Genomic DNA, 12,976 nt, shown 5'->3' on the forward strand with positions numbered 1-12,976 from the left:
AGATGTAAAAAAGCATTAAAAGTTAAAAATTTCTTTTTGATGATATATCAATAACATAACAATAAATTTCTTTGTCAATTTCAAAATTACTGAAATTCTGAAACATCTGGGTTCATTGAAATGTATAAAATTCCTGAATCTCATAGGACAATCCACACAAGGATATGGTCTGTCACCCGTATGTATGAGCATGTGTGCTTCCAGGGCAGACTTCTGCTTAAATGCCTTTTCACATCTATCACACTTAAAACAGTTTTTAAAGATCAAAATCATTGGCTGAAAAGTTTAAACACTACCAGCATTTAAGAAACAAATACAAATTTTAAAAAGTACCAAAAGTTTTTGAGCCAGCAAATAAAAAACCGCAGTCATAAAATTTTGGGTACCAGTGTAATTCACAGCCCAATGTCCATGAAAATAATTCAATAAAAAAGGGGGAGGTAGGTTGTGCTAAAATTCCGTAAAGGTGTGAGTTTTAAGGCTTAAAAACTGTAGTAGAACGATAATATTCTCTAAATATAAATATATAAAAAAATTTGTCTATGGTTCTGTTCAATAAGGAATACACATAATTAGTGAATATTATCGTTCTACTACTGTTTTTAAGCCTTAAAACTCACACCTTCACTAAATTTTAGCACAAACTAACTCCCCCTTTTTCTCCATTAATATTTTTCATTAGAAACAAATACTGGTATGAACTTACTTTAAAAGGTCTTTCAGTAGAATGAGATCCAATGTGTCTATCCAGCTGACTTTTGTTCAGGAAACATTTACCACATTCGTCACATTTGTGCTTTCTACATTCACAATCCATTAAAAATTAATATGTACAATTGAAATGAGTCTAATTATAAACTTTCAACAGATCTATAGTATACATACAACTACCTACCTTCCTTTTTCAAAGACCTCTTTTGTCTGCTTCTAAATTATTTTCTGCTACTTGGCTGTGTTAATATAAGCGACACCATTGGTTGATTTTCAATGACCCAATAGCAAGGTTGCACAATGTGGTTGCAATGGGAAGATACAGTTATTTAACCTTTTCTCCCTCTAGTGTTTTACTCTAAACTTTCAATATAAAAGTATACGAAGAAACATAAACAATTTTGACGAAAACAGGTAAGAGTGATATCGTTTTTAAAACAACTGGGTACTGCTTAATAGAAAGAACATAATCACATGTTAAAGACGTTGTTAGAAACGATACGATTATAACATTATGCCTAAGTGCATCAGAAAATACAGTATATTACATCAAGAACATTGGTTATTTCCATCATGAAGAATTTGGTGTTAAGATAGCTAAAATAGTTGACATGTTCTTTTTAAACATTTTATAAATATTAGCATTCTTTTTGGTATTTATTACAGAGTTGCTATGCTGTCAAGATCTCAATTCTTTTAAATAGATTATTAGATGCATTTGTTTACAATTAGATCTATCAAGTTGAGGACGTACAAACCTAATGTTTAAAACAGCTTCATAAGTTAATTCTATCTTTATAAGGGTTTGCAAAAATCCGGGTTTTTCTAGAAAAGTCCGGGTTTAACCGGTTAATTCTAACGTTTTTATACTTTATGTACAGGCGTTTTAAGAAAAAATAAGAAGTTTCTCCAAAAAAGAATTCAGGACCTTTTTGGAGGCGAAAACAGCATTTTTAAAAGGTGGACTTTTGCTATGTATTTTAGTTGGTGGTTAAAACCGGAAAAAAATCATATGGACTTTTCTTGCCAACCCTGAATTCTTTATGTAAATTATTAGAAATTGAATGGATATTACGTTCCTTTGTTCAGGGTCATGAGAACTTCGTTTGTGCAGTCGCAAGGCTTTCCTAAAAAGCAGAGTATCTTAATTAATGCTTTTCTGAATAAATCTCAGTAATAATGATAATTGAGATAAAATAACCCTTTCTTTAATAATACGTTATATATGTATTTGTTTATTATTCGTAATTAAGGCAGAGAGAAATATGCTATCTGGCTTATAAAAAGGAAGGTTTTTATCACAGTCTTGTTTTGTCTCTCATAGTAGCGCTACACAGCCGTAGATACTATCTTAAAGGACAATTAGACCCTCGACTGACTGATTAAAGTTTGGCTTGTTATTTTATTGATTGTTTCTACGATAACCTTATTTCCTCAAATATATAATCCAAAAGACAATTGAATTACTAGACTTATTTTATGATAGCGAGGCTGCTCACTAACTTGGTAAAACCCGTTGTAACTCGGAAACTTCACATAATATAAATATGTCGATTAAAGCCTACCTTGAAATGAAAAGAGATTCACATAACTCGCAGGAAAAAACACTCTCTCCCAAGTGCGTGCGTTTGTGTATCTTCAAGTTTCTCTCAAAAATAAACTTCATCATACATTCATCACAAGAGAAATGCTTGCACACATGGGATCCAAACTCTTCAATGTCAAAAAAGCTTCTTTTACAAACTTCGCACTGGATATTGCGATTTTTTGTCTTTATGTCTGGATTTGTCTCGTGGAATTTCAGGTGATTATCCAGATCTTTCTGCTCGAGATAGCGCTTGCTGCATAATGGGCATTTTAGGTCTAATTGTAAGTTGAATTGTTTTTTTTATTCAAATATTAAGGAATAGTTATTTCTCGCATCGTATTATAAACGGCTTTCCGCGGATATAAAATGTACAATTATATTCGTAGAAAGCTGGATATAATACGATGCTTGACATAGTTTTTTCGTATGGATGAGAACCGGTTCCTATCCACCGGATTCGAATGAATACGAGAAAAGAGATGATTTAATCCTAACAAATAACAAAGGAATAACAAATGTCTTTTTAATAATCCTTTTAATATTTGTGACCATAGATGACAATTTATCTTTGAATTATGTACCAAATCATTATGTACAAATTATAAGTAATTACGTCTTTGTCTCCTTTTACTTTTTAAACCACTTAATATTAATTTTTTTTTTTAAAGCATGAACCATTTCATTCAATACACAAAAAACCTAACCCTAAATATTTTGGCCTAAAAAACAACAATACAACATGCCTGTCAAATGAATTAATCTGTGACGTTTCATGGAACTTTTGTGGACCATTTTGCCACACTCGGGGCACATTTGAGGACCCTTACTCTTTCTATGCACAATCCTTTTGTGCTTTTCAAGCTCTTTTTGTGTTTTGAATGTTTCATTACTGTTGCTGCACAGTTTACATTTTCGTATTTTTACCTATAAAATATTTTTACATGACGGATTTTTAAAAAAGATATTTCTTGATAATAAGTAGAACAGGGACATGGTAAACCTATTCCCTTACTTCAACTATTAATATCATGTATCTGACATAGCAGCAGTAAACACATTTTATAAGTCATGAATCGGACCCACCACACCACCCAAGCGTCGAACGCTTGCGCATTTACGACTTTCTCTTTCGTTTATAAAATTAAATGAATACCTTATAATGCGTCTGTATGTGTCTTTTGAGCGAACTTTTATGAATCATCTTCCCGCATTCCGGACAAGGATCTGAACCTCGATTTTTAGGCCTAAACAAAATTACAGTTTAATTCATAGCTGCTATCCTATATTCCGTACAAGCTTAGACAATTATGTCCAAGAGTGGCACATTTTTGAAAGCTAACAATATTTTAGATGAAAAGATAGATAGATAAAGAAAGAGAGGCGGGAAAAAGTGAAAGAAGAAATGACGAAGAGAACAGAGAAGGGAAAAATGAAAATCCTAACAAATAAAGTGTTCATCTAAACCAAATGGGGTAAATGGAAAAATGTATATCATATAATGGGTGCAGTGTGCAAAAAAATGCTAACCTTTTTAAAATTGAAATTGCACACCGTTAGAATCGCAATAAGCTCTCGAAATATAAAAGCTACTTTAGGTTGGGGAGCTACGTGGTATAATGTCCCAATTGATTAAAAACTTGACTTGCGAGTAAATTATTAATGATTTAAGTATAAAATGTGCAAAAAGAAATGCGTAACTTTTCAAAATTCAATCTGCGCGGCTTGTGTTAAAGGTAGAAAAATTCCATATATATCGTTAGAATCTACATTAACTCTATTTTTAAAAAAATATAAGTAATATTTTTGTGCTATTTGTAGCTCCTTAACTATAAGTAGCACATGAATAGTTTTTATATTTCATAGCGGTTCTAACGAAATGCATAACATTTTTCTACTATTAACACAAGCCGCGCAATTTGAATTTTAAAAAGTTCAGCATATTTTTTGCTCACCATTTAAGTAAAATAGTATGGCATGAAAATTGCAAATTGACTGAGTAACATATCATAGAAACATAAATAACAGGGAAGGGTTTCAGTGCTCGTTGGGCAATTTGAAGAGAATAAAAAAACAAAAAATACTTACTTGTGTTTACATTGCAATCTATGTTCTGCCCTCTCTTCAAAGGTATCAAACATCTCCCTACAACCATTCCGATTGCACACAAATTTCACGGAACGGCCAATTCTTTTAGATTTCTTGTGTGCTTTCAATTTATGTGCGTTCAGGTCCTTAACATTCTGAAACCATTCCCCACAAAGTCTGCATAAGCTTGAAACACTGTGCATCGTTTTTGTGTGATCTTTAATGTCTTTTTCATCATCGAAAGCTTCGCCGCATTTGTCACACTCATACTCTTTCAGAAGCCCAACGTCTGGAGCAACAGTGATTAAAAATTCTATTTCCTTTTCTTGATTTTACAGAAATAATCCATTTCAATGAATGTAACTTGAGTAGAAATAGCGGATGCGTCCCTAACATTTAGAGGCTTTGTATTAGAAGGGTATGAAAGAGCAGAATAGCTTAAAACCATACCAAGACTTATATCTAAAATAAAATTAGCCTGGAAACAATCCTGGGCCTATAGTTCGCATAGGTTCAAAACTCAGTGGGTATCGAAATCTTAAGCTACAGACAAAGAAATCTTACTAAGAATAAGCACTGGAAGTAGCAATATCTTTTGCAAAAATACAAACTAAGCAAAACAAATAAAAAAAATCTGCAAAACTTTACAAGGAAAGGAAAAGTTATTATTCACCCTCTAAATGGTTTTCTATGTGATGTAATTTTAGTTCTTGAAAGTCATTGAATTCTGCTTCACAAATTTTACATATTCTAAAAAAGGACAAGTCATTGATTTTAAAAACCATAAGACATGATAAAATAATAAGAAATCAGAAAAGACAGAAATTTAGACCCTTTTAAGACATTCTTAACTACTTCTAACTACCAATTTCTTACTTAGATCATATTTTTCAAAGTACACCAAGTTAATTAAACTAATAAACTTTGATCTTTAAAAAAAGATTTGCAAATCGATTAACCCGAGTCCCATTGTCTCCTAAAATGATCTTAAATAACAATTAGGTCTTAAAATATTAGCAAATATAAGCCTGAACCTCAATCTTTATCTTATCATAAAGGGTGTTTAAAAAAAAACCAATCGCTTCACTCTTTTCAATATAAACCCTACAGTTTTGGTCAAAAACTATCAAAAAATGATACAAATCATTTCCAAGCAATGACAATGAGATAACACTATTGAATTTTGATTTCTACTCACCTCTCCTGAGCACTACAGCTCGAGTCCTAGCCCTTGTGAAAAACTTTTCCCTACGTGGAGAGTGCATATTTTATTACAAATTAAGACAGTTTTGTTCTTTTTTAAAAAGAATAAACTGTCTAAAGTACTTGAAATCTTGTAGATAGACCCCATAATGTTTAGAGTTTTTGATGGGGCCTATAAACATCTTTCTATAGACGCCTTAATCAGATTTCTGACCCAATCCTAGCCAATTTGGCATCCAAAAGACAGACCCATCAAACATTGAGACCTGACTGCTCTGTCTTAAAAAAAAGAACAAACCGTGTAAAAAACTTAAAATCTTGTAGATAGACCCCATAATGTTTAGAATTTTTGATGGGGCATGTCAATATCTTTCTATAGACACCTTAATCAGGTTTCTAACACAATCTTAGCCATTTTGGCATCAAAAAGAAAGATCTGTCAAACATCAAGAACTGGAGAGACCCGTCATGTCTAAATGTTTGATGGGTCTGTCTTTTTAATGCCAAATTGGCTAGGATTGAGTTAGAAACCTGGTTAAGATGTCTATAGAAAGGTCTTTACATGCTCAATCAAAAATTCTAAACATTATGGGGTCTATCTACAAGATTTTAAGTACTTAAGACGATTTGTTGATTTACAATATCCATGTAAGGAAAAATTCTACACAAGGGCTAGGACTCGAGCTATAGTGCTCAGGAGAGGTGAGTAAAAATCCAAATTCAATAGCGCTTTCTCATTGTCATTGCTTGGACATGATTTGCGTCATTTTTTGTTAGTTTTTGACCAAAACTGTAGGGTTTATATTGAAAAGAGTGAAGCGATTGGTTTTTTTTTAAACACCCTTTATATGACCTGACAAATATATTTTATCTTTAATTTAATGTCCTTTACCTAGATATAGATTGATAAACTTTTTCTTCATAATAATCCTCTTCTTCCTGGGGCAAAATCCTTCATTTCATAATTGCACCATGCTATTAATCCTCCCCTTCTTACAAGTTTGTAAAAAATACCTTACAATTACAAACCATCGTGGTCCTTTAATTCATACTAGCGGCTTCGCCCCTAGCCTCTAGTGGCTTTGCCCCAAGTGGTTTAATCAAACCAATTTTTCGTATTTTAGATTTGAAAGAAAAATTAAAAAAAAAAAAAAAATTGGGGGGGGGGGGGAATTTTTTTTTTGGGGGTGGGGGGGTAGCCGACCCCACTATTTTAATTTTACCTTTAAAAAACAATTTTTTTTTTGGGAGGGTATATTTTTCATTTTTGGGGGGGTTTGGGGGTGTCCACCCCCCAAGAAAATAGTTATAAACCTTCCAGGGACCTATGAGAAGCTACCCTGTAATGGAGAACCCGATCGGTTCAGCAGTTAGCGAGATCCTTCGCTACAAACAGACAGACAAACAGACATCGTTCTACTTTGTATTATAAATATATTATCAAATGTTCACAAATGTTTTCTTTAATTCGTAAAAAGAATAAACACAACAAGCCTTTATATGATAGGAATCGTTCCTATTTTAATAACTAAGATGGTAGATCTTGCACTTTGCACTTTAAAAATATTTATGCGAAAGTCAATTCATAGGATATTGGATTTTACCCTACCTTGATATTTGTTTCCTCATCCCCCTCTTCCTCTGAATAATCTTGTTCTTGGTCCCCCTCCCCACTCCATTCTGACCCTTCCTCTCCGGAGGAAAAGTCCTGCAATTTTCAAAACATTTATAATTTGTGTAAAATGATTTGTTTTCATGCTTTTTCAAATAAAGTATCGCAGCATTAAGTATGTTATGAAATGGTGGTAAAGAATATATAGAAGAATAGGTGGTAATGAGTGCTAGGAAAGTTTGAGAAAAACAGTGGCATCAAAATAATATGAAGGACAAATGTATGTGTGATAAATACAGAAGTAAAAACTTAAGTTACAGTTGGCAGACTTACATACAAAGTTATAAAGTAAAACAGCTTTATTAGAACTTGTAGCACACAAATGTATTTAGATTCCTGATCTTGATCATCTTGTTGTAGTGGTAGTTCCTCAAGAGCTTGTACAAGAGCCTGTTCAACTACTGGTGCTAGATCCTCTTCTTCTAACTATAGGTATGGTAATAGTGAGTTTTAGCTTAGACAAGAAAGGTACCTAACATCCATTAAATAGTTTGAATGCAAATGAATGTTTTCAAAAATTAAAGATTATATAAAAAAAAACTACCATAATTCTAAGAAACAACTAGATTTCTTGCCAGCCTTTTCTCCTTTGATTTTGAGCTCAAAATACAATTTTTTACCAAGCTTGACATTTCTGAGATAAAGTTCACTTTCCTTGATGTCACTAGTTTTATCCCCAATATAATCAGGTTCCTCATAGGTCTCGTTCTTATAGTTGTAATACAGTTTATGTTCAGGTTTTATTCGTACTGTAAGGTTTCCCTTCTGTGGCACTTTTTCTGTTAATATTTTAAAATGAAAAATGCTGAGGTAAGTTGACAGAAAAGGGTGATTTTTGCAATAAACCCAACAGGGGGTTATACCATAAAATATAGTAGTTGCTTCGCCCATATTCTTTAGGGGAGGGTGAGGGAGAGCAGGAAATAGCCCAAAACATCCCAAAGATATTTAAAAAGCTTCCCCTAAAGAGTACAACCCATTTAGACCAGCACTATATTATAGAATAAAATAATCTAACAAGTAGGTACCTATCTACTTCCTCATTTCAGATATTTTCATTTTTCTTTAACAAGTTTTGGCCTCTCATATTTTTCAGAATAATTATGCCTGTTGCAGTTTCAGGATCGGGAGTATCAGTTTGAATGCCAATATCACATACACTAGTTTTTTCCTTTGAAATTGAATTTGGGGATATGGAAATGGCCACACATTTAATATTTTATTTAGGTTTGATAATATTAATGGCCAAAATATTCTAATATCTTGGCCATTAATTGAATTAGCACCTAAAATGATCAAACCTACATCCTCTCCAAAATTCCCCCACCCCCCGTCAAAAATTTGAAATTGGAGAAAAAATCATTATCTATTGTCTTGTCCCTGAATTGAATGTCATTATATCAGTACGAAAATGAACAAAATAGAACATGTTTTGATCTCCCCTGCTTTACTTAGTTCCAAATTTGTATAAATTGTAATTATTGGGTGGCAAATTTCTTATCCCTACCTTTTCATCACTTGTGGATTTTTCAATAGGAGCTTCAAATGAGGCACTCAAATCCTCTATGCTTATGATGGTTGCCAGTCGAAAAATATCATGTTCAATATTTTTCAGTGAAATTCCTGGGTAAATAGAAAACGTGGATTCTTGTAAAAATTAGGATCGCTGACTCACCAAAATTGTTTTTGTGAAAAATCTTCCAAAATCACATTAAACGTCTACAAAAATAAAATAATCTTATGTTAATAACCTTTCTATCATTTAATTTAATTTTTGTAGATTTCTTATATGATTCTGGATGATTTTACACAAAAATAATTCTGGCGAGGCAGCGATCCTAATTTTTTAAAGAATTTTTAAGTGCCAAAAAGAGTAAACGGAGGATGTGCACTATAATGGTTTGGGCAGAGGGGGGGGGGGGGTTTACTTGAGAACCCTTAGAGCTAGAGTGAACTAATTTCGGATTTAAGCTTCTGTGGCACCAAAGTTACTTTTAAAAATATCGGCGACCGCCGCTCCCGCCGAAAACCACCGTTTCCCCCCGCCAACAAAATTTTTTTTTGCATTTCTCGCCGAATTAGGCAATTTGGAATCATTTGAGACTAAGTTATTTTTCACAAAAAAATTTCCCCTTACAAGCAACCCTGCGGGGGGGGGACAGTAATTTTTTTTTCAAATTCTCGTTTATCAAGATATATCTTAAATTCATTGCTTCACATGTCTTTTTAAAGATATTGAAACAAAATCTTTTAAGGATGTTCAGTAAAAAATGTTTGAATTAAAAATGGCGGCGGAACCACCGCTCCCGCCGTTAACCGCAATTTTCCGCCGCAGGATTTCAAATTCTCGTTAGTCAAGAAATATCTTAATTACAGTGCTTATCCTGTTCTTTTACAGGTATTGAAACAAAATCTTTTGAGGTAGGTCAGTAAAAATATTTGAATAAAAAATGGCGGCGGTACCGCCGCTCCCGCCGTTTTCCGCCGCCGCCAAAAAAAGTTTTTTATTGCATTTCTCGCCGAATTAGGCAATTTGGAATCATTTGAGACCATGTTATTTTTTTCAAAAAGTTTTCCCCTTACAAGCAACCCTGGTGGGGGGGGGGGGGGGGGAGACAAATTCTTTTTGGGATGTTCAGTAAAAAAATGTTTGAATTAAAAATGGCGGCGGGACCACCGCTCCTGCCGTTAACCGCAATTTTACGCCGCAGGATTGCTTGTAAGGGGAAAATTTTTTGAAAAAAATAACATGGTCTAAAATTAATTTCAAATTGCCTAATTCGGCAAGAAATGCGGCGGTGGAAAACGGCGGTGGACAGCGGGAGCGGCGGTACCGCTACCATTTTTTATTCAAATATTTTTTACTGACCTAACCCAAAAGATTTTGTTTCGATATCTTTAAAAGCACAGGAAAAGCACTGAATTTAAGATTTAAGTCCCCCCCCCCCCCCTCGCGCAGGGTTGCTTGTAAGGGGAAAATTTTTTGAAAAAAAATAACTTTGGCCCTCAGAAGCTTAAATCCGAAATTAGCTCACCCTAGCTCTAAGGGTTCTCGAGTACCCCCCCCCCCTCTTCCCTCCCCTGTCCAAACCATTATAGTGCACATCCTCCTTTAACATACTAATCAGGGTTTCGGATCCGCATTGATTTTATGCGGATCCGGATCCGGATCCTCAAAATTTGGTCAGTGCGGATCCGGATCCGGATTGTTTCGGAACGCTATCCTAGCCGTTCTCGAAATCTTAATCTCAAGCCCTCCGAATGACCAACATGTGAAGTTTACAAATGTGTATTTATTACCATGAAAACGGTGAATCTAAAACAAAAATATAAAAATCAATTACATAGTATTAATGGTTTATTATTTTTGTAGATCGAGGTTGCGTGATTTCAATTTAATTAAAAATATAAAATTTCTAAAAAACTTTAAATTGGCACGAAACATATTAAATAGCATCAGAAATTGATAATTTTAGATTCAAATGATCAATAAAATTAAGGAAAATATTCGTATGTCAAAAGTTAGCAGTTAAATGGTCTATTTGTTGAAAAATTAATGTTTTAAATTTCTTCGTGAAAATATACCATACTACACTTATTATTAAGAATTAAAGATAAATTCTTACCACATTATGATGTCAAACTAAGCAGAAGGCTTATTTGAGATATTCCACACATCAGAGCACATGTATATTCAAGCAATACATTATTTTCAATCACGTAGCTCTTCACGTGGGACTAATCAAGGGAAAAGTGCGCGTTTCTTTTGTCCGTTTACAAGCCACGCGCCGCGCGGAGATAGTTAGGAATGCCGCGTAACACACTCATTCTCTAGGAAATTTGGTGTAAGGAAACAGGGATTAATGGGTTCGAACTTGCCAGGGAATACAAGAAAAACATACCGAAACACACCCGTCTGTTCACTGGGAATCGAACACAATACCTCATCTTTGCAATATGCGTGCAGACAGTGTCCACGAAATCACAATCTCACAACACATAAACCACAAGAGTTTAAAATGTTATGGCCATAAGGCCTAAAATTAATTAGGGTAACTCGCGAATACCACAATAACTCAAACCGAGTCCACTACCACATAAGGATAGGAATAAGGAATGGGAAAAGCATTCAACATTCATGAATTGCACATTTACCACTCACACATCTCATTATATCATGGCCTCATAATCTCAATAAAATTAGAATTACAGACCATGTAATTGCGAATACATGAATTAATAATCAATAGTACCTAAACTTCAATTAGGTACCTACATAATAAAATAGGTAAATGATTTTTAAACTAAAAATCGCATCAATAATTAAATAATCAACTCAAACTTTTTCATCAAAAGAAAGAAAGATTAAATAATGACATTTTTTCTACTAAATCTTTTTGCTAGAAAAGAAAAGTAAAATTTCATAAAAAACTTCTCAAAAATTAGCATTTTCTCCAGCGGAAAAATACTCGGGCTTACATCTAGACATTCTTAGATAAGATAGGTAAATCCTTAAATCTAACATGTTTTAATGAAATAGATACTTAAATCTAAATAAAATATGACTGTAAAAAAAATCATCAAACATCGGAAAATTAAAATTTCATAATTTTAAATCTTCGTGAATCAAAATTGCGTAAAATCAAATTGCAATTGAAATATGCAAATTAAATTACCAAAATAAAACAAAAGCTCAATATAAGAAAAGAACTTTAAAATGCTGAATCTGCAATTTCTCTTTAGGTACATCAGTTCAAAGGTAAATAGTAATAATTTTAATATGCATGTTATATTAAATTATTTATGTGATTATAATAAATCATAAAGAAATATTTAAATGATGTAAAACTCTCATTTTGTTAATTTCTTATCATATCAAATTTCAATCCAACAAGGATAAAAATGTTTATATCCGTGCAGGTACCTAGGAAAATTTCCGCGAAAAAATCCCTGGTCCCGGAAAGACTTAAATCATTGAAAGAACTTGCGTAAACGTATAAAAAACTTAAGTTTGCATTTCAAATGAAAAAAAATCTTGCATCGATTTGAAAGTTTAAACGAAATTGTATCAAATTTTGCGTTACTTAAAAATCTTAAGAAATGTTACCCATTTCTTTTTTAAAAAATACTGCTTCAATTTTAATATATGCGATAAAAATGAAGGTAGAGTTAATTTAAAATATGCATAGTTTATCTTAAATTAATTCTGTGATATTTATATAAAATAATAATCAATATTTTAATAATATCATACATCATGTTCATTATTATAAATGCTTAAACATGAACGAAAAATATATATATACCTAGGAAAATAATTGCTAAAGTATTTTCTCAAGGTTTAAAATTGTCCGAAATCGCTAGGTACGTATATTACTACGAATCTCTGCTCTCGGAATGAAGAAAAAAATCTTAACGCGTGGATTAATAGGAATCCCAGCTCCCGGAGTGAAAGAAACTTTTGTACATGAATTGTTAAAAATCTCTGCCTCCGGAATGAAAGAAAATCTTTGATTTGCTTACAAATTTAAACAAATATCTTGATTTTTTGCGATAATCTTTTAAAATAATAACGAGGAATATCTTAAACATTATCATAATAATATTACATGTTGTGTTCTTTACTTTAATGCATTATTTCATATGAGAATCTGAGAAATAACATTTTTTAAGTAAACGTAAACCATAAAAAAAACTAGAAAAATAATTTGTAAAAA

The 12,976-nt window shown here is 32.7% G+C and overlaps 1 protein-coding gene across 1 annotated transcript in view; it reads right to left on the reverse strand.

Moving 5' to 3' along the window:
- LOC145314431 (uncharacterized) overlaps positions 1–12,976 on the reverse strand; it is an 18,170-nt gene continuing 5,194 nt past the window's right edge. The window contains exons 3-16 of the mRNA XM_080154324.1: positions 8,767–8,882; positions 8,367–8,430; positions 7,914–8,038; positions 7,594–7,685; positions 7,197–7,293; positions 6,480–6,526; positions 5,058–5,134; positions 4,385–4,673; positions 3,453–3,543; positions 3,043–3,223; positions 2,277–2,574; positions 1,787–1,838; positions 707–796; positions 1–243 (exon numbers count right to left, since the gene is read on the reverse strand). Of these exons, the coding sequence (XP_080010450.1) occupies positions 16–243; positions 707–796; positions 1,787–1,838; positions 2,277–2,574; positions 3,043–3,223; positions 3,453–3,543; positions 4,385–4,673; positions 5,058–5,134; positions 6,480–6,526; positions 7,197–7,293; positions 7,594–7,685; positions 7,914–8,038; positions 8,367–8,430; positions 8,767–8,882 (1,847 nt within the window). The 3' untranslated portion in view covers positions 1–15. The remainder of the gene's footprint in view (positions 244–706; positions 797–1,786; positions 1,839–2,276; positions 2,575–3,042; positions 3,224–3,452; positions 3,544–4,384; positions 4,674–5,057; positions 5,135–6,479; positions 6,527–7,196; positions 7,294–7,593; positions 7,686–7,913; positions 8,039–8,366; positions 8,431–8,766; positions 8,883–12,976) is intronic.

This window comes from Acartia tonsa, chromosome 3, assembly GCF_053477335.1.
Source record: "Acartia tonsa isolate MP-2025a chromosome 3, ASM5347733v1, whole genome shotgun sequence".
NCBI classification, from domain to species: domain Eukaryota; kingdom Metazoa; phylum Arthropoda; class Copepoda; order Calanoida; family Acartiidae; genus Acartia; species Acartia tonsa.